The 9887-nt window shown below is 37.2% G+C and overlaps 1 protein-coding gene across 1 annotated transcript; it reads right to left on the minus strand.

Moving 5' to 3' along the window:
• Positions 1–8: 8 nt before the first annotated feature.
• On the minus strand, positions 9–8031 carry LOC132306819 (protein KINESIN LIGHT CHAIN-RELATED 1). Its single transcript, XM_059804388.1, has 2 exons — positions 6122–8031; positions 9–501 (listed from the first exon to the last, which is right to left on the minus strand). The coding sequence occupies exons 1-2, from the start codon at positions 7819–7821 to the stop codon at positions 264–266; spliced, it is 1938 nt and encodes a 645-aa protein (XP_059660371.1). The 5' UTR covers positions 7822–8031; the 3' UTR covers positions 9–263.
• Positions 8032–9887: the final 1856 nt, after the last annotated feature.

A 9887-nucleotide genomic window follows, 5' to 3' on the forward strand; every position in this document is an offset into this window, starting at 1 on the left:
CATGGGCGAGAGCAAAAAATCGTACCCATTAACAAACAGAGTCATCTGCCAGGCTGATTTTGCAAGTATGAAATATCATTTTCCTTTACAGAATAGCAGCAGTAGGTTTTCAGAATCTGTTTGGGCACCTTAAATAACTTGCTAGTTGCTACACGTAAACTATTAAGAAATCAAATTAGCAACCAATAACCGTCACCATTTCAAGTAGAAAGGAAGCTTACAGTACTGTGCTTGATATTGTAGTAATTTATAGAATAATTCTACTAAATTGCACGGGATCGTTCCTCACTCTCTGGCATATCAGGTTCCTCACTCTCTGACATATCACTATCGTCAGATAAGGGCAAGTCCTTTAGAGTCTCCTCCGCAAGAGCACCACGAGCTTTTGTCTTTAGCTGTTCAAGGAGTCGGCAAGCTTCTTTGAGTTCATCTTTTGCGCTTGAACCATGGCCTTTCCAAGCATCGACTACCCGTTGCTGGAATTCAATTGCAAGGGCGTAGCTGCACAATCCAAGATATGGGGTTAAACAACATATTTTTACAACTATAAACAAAAGTAAGACAAGCAACCAGTGTGTAAGGAGTACAATGAGTGAAAATAATCCCTGTAGTCTCTACAGAGAATAATAAGCTGGTCTTGGACTTTGTGGTTTCTAGGTGAAAGAGGTAACTGAAGAAATTCAAATATTAAAATGATGCAGTAAGGGCCTGTTTGGTAATGCTGTGGTTTTTGTTTTTTGTTGTGCTTTCATTTATGTGAAAATGACAAATTTTGAAAAGTTGTGCTGTTATTTTTGTCAAACCAAAACACATTTGGTAACGTACATTTGCGGTAGAATTTTTTAAAATACAAATATAAAATTTGTTTGGTAACCAAAATTTCATTGTTCTCTTAAAGTTTATCATGTGTGGGATGACTATACTACAACCAAGCAAAACCTTAAACCCTAGTAGTACCCAAACAAATCCTAATTCCTACCACCTGACCCGAACTCCATCATCACCCAACCCCACTGTCGGCCACCATAACAACCTACCATCATCAACCCAAACACAATTACAAGACCCAAAGACCAAATCGCCAGAAAACACAAGGCCCAATTGCAACCCAAAGCCTAACGCATCTCGCTGTACCTTCCCAACCCAAGCCAGCAGCCGTCACCACCGCCAAAACAATCTCGCCGCCGTCTGTCACCACTCTCCATTGCCAATCAGTAACAGCACCTTGCCAGAATCGCAGCATACTAAGTGCTCTGCCATTGATGAACACTTGGTAGGGATTTCACCAAAAACCAAATTAGATTAGGGAAAATATACAGCAAAACCTTTGACTGTTACTATTTTAGGGTTGATAGAAATTTTCTAATTTGCAGATATAGAAACCCAATTTAAAGAGATAGAGGAAAGGAGTGAGAAAACTATAGATTGATATATATATATATATATATATATATATATGTGTGTGTGTGTGTGTGTGTGTGTGTGTTGTATTGAGAATTTGAGAATAGCTTTGTGGCCTCCGTCGTTTAAGAGACAGAGGCCTGTAAAACTCAAGGGGGCACTGTAGTGACTACAGTGCCCCGCTACAGTACCTTTCATAGCTTAAAATCAAAACTAGAAACCAAAGCTTCCTTTTTGAAGTTGTGGGATTTCTTAATAAAATGGCAACTAGTTTTGGTTTTTTTGAAATGTCAAAAAGCAAAACTCTAGTTACCAAACGACTTGTTATTGCCCTTAAATTTTGAAAATGGCAACAAAAAACCAAAACTCAAAGTGTTACCAAACAAGACCTAAGTGGTTGGCTTTAGGTCCATTTAAAAATATCCATATGGCTGGTTTTCCAATATAATGACACCCCATTGCACACTTTCTTGGCAACTTCTTTTGAAAGGACTAACTTGCATCCTGTACAACGTATTTGGAAAAAGGACTTTATTTGCAAAAACACATACAACAGATCCTTCACAAAAGAGACTTAATTAACCATCAGCCAGTGCGACAAGAGGTTGCAAAGATATGTTACCGGCATCTATAACAATTATAAAAGAGGCGCCCCTAGAATGAAGCAGAAGAAATAATTACATCACCTCCAATCTCTCATGTAAAAGTTCCTTCGTTAAGATTCAAGGATTCTTTTTTCCCTTTGATAAATAAGTTCATTAAATAGGCACCAAGACCAAGAACAAAGAAGGATATATCCATGAACAATTTTTCACAACATAGCCAGAATGCCCACCACATAACTGGGAGTCAAGGCTCAGTAGAAACTATGTGCAGACCAAAAGAACAAAATCCAGTTCATAAAAAATAAATAAATAAATAAAGGGAAAATAATTAATCATGGTGACTAAAATATCCTATCTATTATCATGCAACAAGAAGGTCAAATAAAGCTGACTCTTCAATGCTCAAGGTCATTCTCATGATTCGTCTCTCCATATTAGTGGGGTTCTGGTAAGAACTACATAAAACAGGGACAGACTATGTGATGTTTGTGAGGACAATTATGATGCAATATAGAAGTCATGTCTGTCCTCTCAGTTTTATAAGAGTTGGTAATTATATCACTGAACTCCAAGATCTAATGCCAATGACATCACCTTCAATGGCAAGAAAAAGATTCCAACAGCATTATTCATTAATCAGAATTGGGGGAAAATAGATCTTGCAACAAATATTGGAAGCCTGAAGGTAAATTTAGCCCAGTGCTAAAGAATCAGTATACTTCCACTTTGTGGTTGAAAAGGAAAAAGGGATATCTTGATTATAGGAGCATAAAAGTTCTAATTAAAGTTGAAGCCGTATAAGAAATGCTTATGATTTTACAAAATATGTAACAATGTAAATGTGATACAACCATACAAGAATGATCTTTGCACACAAACAATGATTTCACTTTGACTTGTGTCCAATTAATGTCGATTGCTTTTCATGTCATTATGGCATATATTTGACTTTTACTATTGCTTGATGTAACAGTAAAGCTCATACTGATGCGCGTTGGCATACAATTTTGAGTCTGAGAACAGTCAAATGATCGTACAAGGATGCTAACAAATTCATGGAATTTCTCACATGGAACCTTATTTTCATATCTTAAGTTGTCACCAACTCAAGCTACATTTGGATCAGAACTACAATATATATAATACAATTCTACATTTAGAGTAGGGCACTTTTGTTCACATGAGTTACATATTAGAATGAAGGTGCATCTTTTTGTGTCCAAGGTTTCAAACTCCAATTTCAGGAAGAGGTTTAGCCAAAAATAAGTAAGACAAATCAAAGCACTAATAATATCACATTGAGTGCATCTAGTTTCTGATCTATCTTCCATTTTAGTCGTTTGTGGTAAAATAGACACAAGCCTAGATAACCTTCTCTCACATACGGAGCCATATAGAAAAGACAAACTACGGGGTAGCTGAAATATAATACTAAAGAAGATCATGGTAGTAATGAAGGGGGCGGTTTGAGGTGGAAACTAGATAGTGTGGTAGAGGTACTAGGGGGGAAGGTGGTAGACTGAGAGTTGTTGGGCACAATTTCGTTTAACGAGTGTTGATTTATTGCAATTACATAAATCTTCATTATTTAGCATTAAAATTTATCAACATTCAAATATAACTATCAACTTCTCTTTTAATGGTAGAACAGCCAACAAAACAAATATATGCTTCCATGCTGTCTTTTTTTTATAATAAAACAAAATGCTTTTAAACAGCATGAAATCTAAGATTTAAACAGCATGAAAACAAAAACAAACACACCTACTACCCAGTTGTGGTCGCTTCTATATTTTGGAGTTAGGACGGGTAGAATTAGTTAGAACCTAATCTAAAGCTCTTATTCGTACGAAGGTTCTTCAGACTTCAACCAACATTTTCACGCTTGTTAACTCCAATGTTTTAACATTGCCCCAAGCAACAGTCCCTAAAATGTTTTTTTTCTAATGTAAGAATGCATACAATATAAAGTCTATTCGGGCTCAATGTTGCTGGACTCTACTCTCCCCGGATCGCTCCGTTCTATGCCCAAAGCTTCAACTCAATCACTTGGATGGATTTGGCCTACCAACTGCAGGCTCGGGTTATCAAAAAGATAAAACTAGCGTGCACACTTTGAACACATACATATAGGAGAGTGGACAAGGCATGTTAGGTTATTATTACAACTGTAGTGATGGTGTAAAATACTATCAAAAAAATTATAGCGATGGTGAAAAATATATGTAAATATGATAAAACAAGGGCAGTATAGCCAAATTACATATTAGAAAGTAGATTTATGCAAAAGGTAAAAAAACATGGTATACATAGCGTGATAATGTGAGGGAACAAGGCCAGCTAAAACGCACGGAAACGGATACAGGACACAGATACAACACGACACAGATACAGCAAAACAATAGATCCTAAAAAATTAGGAAACAGACACGGCAGGGACAAGCCAAATTATATTTTCTATATATACGATGTTGTACTTTAAGAAATTAAGAGTAATATTATTTTTTACAATCTCATAATGAAAAAAAAAAAATGTGTTTTACGGGAGAAAGAAAGAATGATAGAAAGAGGGTTAAGAAAGAGGAAAAAAGCAAAAAAACAAAGAGGATTAGGGTTTTGTTAGAAAAAAATAAATAAATAAAAAATAAAAAATTAGGCCTTAGTTAAAAAGGAAAAAGGAAAAAGAGAGAAATTTATTGTGAAAGGAAAAAAAGAAGTATTTAGGGTTTGTGAAGAAGAAAGAAAAGAGGAGGACGTAGAATAAGAGAGAAAAGAGGGGAGAGAGATACAGAGACCATTCACCGGTAGCCAAGCTTGGTTGGTGGGACAACAAGAGAGTCAAAGATGATCGTGCAAGAGTTCGAACGTTTGAACTAAAATATAAGAATAAATATCTAATTGTCTAAATATAAAATTGTTTTATGAAATAACAAGCTTTTAAGTAATTACCATCATATTAATGAAAGTTATTAAACAACTCCTCATATTTAGACTTAAACTCAACATTGTTTCTAAAACATTCTTTAAAATCTCCAAGAATAAGACACGTGTGTCGGACACTTATCCATGGCGTGTCGGAAGTGTGTCCACGGCGTATCCGGATATTCTAAAAAATATAAAATATTCGAACACAATTTTTTTTTTTAATAAGTAAAATGTATTAGAAATCGTTCAAACGGGAACACGTCCCAAGAGCTATAAATTCGGACACGTTTTATGGCGTGTCCGACACATGTCGGGGCGTGTCCAGCACGTGTCGGATATGGATTCTTTGCCCTTTTAGGCGTGTCAGTGCTTCCTAGAAGGCCAGTATAGGCAAATTACATATCCAAAGTAGCTTTGCGCAAAAGATAAAAGAACAATACCCTAAGGGGTTGGCTCAAGTGAATAAGTGTTAGAGGTTTGTCCCGCATTGGATCCAGATAGGAAGTGAAATGGGTATATATGGGTTGGGTGTTAGCCCCACCTAATAGCTTAAGCTTTGGAGTCGAATCGCGAAGCACCCATCTATTATAGTAAGTCACTTGGTTTTGGTGCCTCATGAAACATCAAGTCTACGGTTCGACTCCTCTTTGGTGACCGTGCAAACAATTCCTTTGTTGGGGGGGTGGTTGTTGAGAGTATCAACTAGGAAAGAAAAAGACAATGATTTACCTAATCTTTTGTAAACAAAGCATCAACATCATTACAATTCTACTGAGAGTGGGAGCTTTTTTCAACTGATTACCTTGATGATATGGATCTAGTCATCTAGGATTTTTATTTTTATTTATTTTTAATTTCATAACAATCATTACATAGAGAACAGAGACGCCAACATCCCTTGACTCTACAGATCATTATAAGAAACACAAATGCAGAAGGCATAGGTAAGAATGACAGAACAATCATATTATCCCAACAGTTTCTTCAAAACATGAGATCAAAGACACAAATTCCAGAAAAAAAAATTCAGAAATAATTGAGCCTCAAGTAAAATGAAAATGAATCATCACATTTAATGAACCAGTATAATAAAAGTTGCAGTGTGATTCCCATGCTTAATAAATTAAAAAGAATATGTCATGTGATGATACTGAAACCAGAAATCAGGCAAGGCCTTCTTATATTCTTACCTTCCCATGGCACCATAAGCTTTTGAAAGGTTCTGACATGAATCAATTGAATCAGTATGGTGAGGACCAAGGGAGACGTCCATGATATCCTTTGCAACTGCAAAGGCCTGTGCAGCTGACTGAGGCCTGTCTAGTTCCAAATATGCTGCACCCAAATTGTTGTAAACATACCCAATCCCAAAATGCTTGGAACCAAAGCTCTCTTTCAATCTTTCTACAGCACTCTCCAAGTAAGGAATGGCATCTTGGACCTTGCCCGTTAGGAGAAGTAACCACCCAATTCTTGCTGAAAGGCTTCCTTCAGCGTGCTGTTCTTGTGGTATCCTCTCAATCATAGCCAGTGTTTTCTTTAACAGTTTAATTGCAGTATCAAACTCGTTCATTGTCTCGTATTGCATTGATATCTCCACATATGCATCAGCAACTTCTTTTGGAGATGTAGTCTCTTTCTTGTCGAGGATTCCACAAGCAATCTGAAGACACCTCTTTGAGTCTGCAAATTCCTCTTGACTACACAGGGCTTTCGCCATTGAAGTGAAGACCAAAGCTCGATCATCACTCTCTTTATCAGTCTGCTGAACAACACCCTTCAAACTATTGATGGCCTCATCATACTTCCCCAATGCAATCTGCATGTTGGCAGCATCAATCTCTGCATGGAGCAACTCAGAACTGAGACCCCAATTCTTCAGTACCTTCTGTGACAATTGATTCTGCTCAAGTGCCTTCTCATGTTCCTCCAAACCAGTATAAATAACACCAAGAAGCCGCCTATCGTGCGCAACCTCAACTGAATTATGCCCCAATTGCTCCCTATGTATCTCCAATGCCTTCAAGCAATACGGTAATGCCTCCTTAAAGTGCAATACCCCGACGTATGCCTCTGCCAAATCCCGATTTGCATTACCAAGTTCCTTACTATCTTTCTCCAAAGTCATTTCCTTAATCTCCAAGCATTTCTTAAGAGTAACAAGAGCCTCCTCCCTCCTTCCCATTGCTGTCTTCGTGTTCGCCAACTCGAGCAGAACCGCATGAAGCACCGGTCTAGTATCTTCAACTCTACAAGAACCCTCTTCCTCTAACCTACCCAAAACCCTATTAGCCCTAGTAAGGTACGACAAACTATCATTAAACCTTTTCGAGCTATAACAAGCAGAACCCAACAATTGTAAAGTCATAGCTAGAGGCAAAGACGCTTTACCATCTCTATCCAATACTTTCAAAGCTCTATTAGCAAAAGAAAAAGTCTTCTCAGGGTCCTCACCTTCTTGGTCAAATTTGAGGCCGAGTTTCAAGCAAGCCAATCCAAGCTCTTTCTCATCGAAACAGGCCTCCATGTCTTTGAATGCTTTGAGCATGTCGTCAGGGGTATTTGCAGACTCAAAAGCCTCCTCAAGTTGTGATCTCTCTTTTATCTTTCTCTGCCTTGAGGACACTTGTGGGGATTCCTCGTCCGCAAGGGTGTTTAAATTTCGAGATGGGTGTGCCTGGAATTTCTGGGTTTTGATCTTTGATAGGAGTAAACAATTGGTTTTGTTGCAGTTTTTGAGATGGGTCGGAGATGGGTGATTGTGATTGTGCTCATTGGTGGTGATGGGCTGTAAGGAGACATGGTTTGTGAAGTCCCTGGAGAGGAGAGAGAAACAGGATTTGGTGTGTGGGGAGATGTAAGAAATAACTGTAGATGAAGCTCTTCTCATGGCTGATCTAAAAGGGTTTCTTGGGTTTGTGATTTTGATTTCTGGGTTATGTAGCGACTGTGATTAAACCCTTGAAAAACCCTCAACAGAGCTGAAGAGGCGCTTTCAGTCTGTGTGTGATGCGGAAATAGTGATATCGACCGGTGCGATTTGACATTATCCAAGAGAAAATTTGCCGACTAGACGACCACTGAGTTCCGAGTCACTAACTCGGCAAAAAGCTGGAACGGAGTGGATATAAAAGAAAAGGAATATTTTTTAATGGGCTAAGTGTATATAAAACACCAATAAATTTTTTTTTTTTTACTCTCAATATATAACTTTTTAAAAATATTGTAAGTTAAAACTTTTAGGCAGTCAACCGTAGATAAGTACCTTAATAAATTCGCACTTAATTAATTAATTGTATTAAATACCAAAAACCTCCTTCTTTGACTGAATTTTTTATTATTTTTTAGCTGAATTTTTACATTAACTAAATTTTGTTTACTGCATAGTATTTTTACTATTTAAATATGAAAAATGCCCTTCTTTAACTGAACTTTTTACTATTTTTTATTTTAATTGTAGGAAGGGCATTTTAGTATTTTTATCGCTCCATTAACGGCCGAATGAGGGGGAGATCTTTGTTCGCTCCTAAAATAACGTTAAGCGATTTTCAAAACCTATAAAGATTATATGACCTACATGCATATTACAATGGTGTTAAATGAATCATCGCAACCCTTTTTTTATTTATTTTGTCCTTGTGGAGATGGTAATGTCAAGTCTCCTAGAGCACCACAAAGGGTCCTGTAATTTAGTGATATCTCATCTATCTTTGGTGAAGGTTCGAATCCCTGAAGGGGTAAAATGAGAAGAAAAAAATTACCTAAAAGTGATCCAAGAAGATTTCAACTCTCAACCTAAATTGAGATTCTTTTTGAGTACATGAATTTTAAATTAAAGTTAGAATTTGGATAGATTGGGTCTCAATTTAAAATCCTCCAATTCAGAAATTAAAATGTTCATTCACAAGGCTCGGTTTATAAGAACAAATGGTTGCAATAAGAAGGTTTAAGTGCAAAAAAAAAAAAAAAAAAAAAAAAAAAAAAAAAAAAAAAAAAAAAAAATACATACTATTAATATAGTGCAAAACAGTCCCTATGTGATATAAAACCCCTTTGTACTATCAATTTGGTGCAATGACCTCTGTTCGTATAAAAATACATTAATACCCTCTCTAATATAAATTTCTAGGTTAAGTGCAAAAAAATCCTGATATATAGGGTTTGTGCAAAAATAGTCCCTACTTTTTGAAAATATGCATTTCAGTCCATAAAATTCAAAAAAAAATGTGCAAATAAGACCCTCTAATCACTTTTTGGTCAAAATTAACATAAAATAAATTCAAAAACCCTATTTTGCCATTTTCTTTTCCTATTCTACCCTTCTCTCCTACGCTCCACCACCTCCACCATATTTATTCTGGCCATTCAATTCAACCTCATAGCCAAAGTTCAACGTCGATCTGTTGAGTTAACTCAGTGTACCATCAAACAAAGCCACATCACAAACTCTGTTGTTGGTGGTTATTGGCGACAGTGAAGGACAGCGAGCTTGGGATGCCGCTAATGTGTCATCGGTGATGGCAACTGATGAGAAGGGTCTGAATCTGTTGGTGTTTGTCGTCTGGTAAAGATGAGAGTTTGCCGCAAGAGTTTGGTTAATGGTGAAAGGTTGAGGTCTCATTCTACAACGATGAGACGGTCGCCTCTGCCCCTTTGTCTCCCTCCATCACCTCTACCGCGGCCGCCTCTGCCCCTTCCTCTCCCTCCACCATCTCTACCACCACCACGACTTTTTAAGCCGCCACTACCTCTGGGGCCTCCGAGGCTTCTTCCTCCTCCAAAGCCCCTTCCTCCTCTCCCTCCACCACCACAGCCGCCTCTGAATCCTCCACCACCATGACCTACAAATCAATCAACCAAATACAAAGAAAAAAATAAATAAATAAATTATCTAAAATGGTAATTTTACATTGCCTAATTTTTTAAATATTATTTCATTTATATTAGAGAGGGTAT

Source organism: Cornus florida, unplaced genomic scaffold (assembly GCF_030987335.1).
Source record: "Cornus florida cultivar Cherokee Brave unplaced genomic scaffold, ASM3098733v1 CherokeeBrave_3.0.0_Hap2_Chr05, whole genome shotgun sequence".
Lineage (NCBI taxonomy): Eukaryota > Viridiplantae > Streptophyta > Magnoliopsida > Cornales > Cornaceae > Cornus > Cornus florida.

Excerpts from the sequence above, each read along its gene's own strand:
- LOC132306819 (XM_059804388.1), bottom strand. The coding sequence starts at position 7,821 with ATGAGAAGAGCTTCATCTACAGTTATTTCTTACATCTCCCCACACACC. Across the intron at positions 502-6,121 it reads GCTTATGGTGCCATGGGAAG|CTACGCCCTTGCAATTGAAT; the intron begins GTAAGAATATAA and ends TGGATTGTGCAG.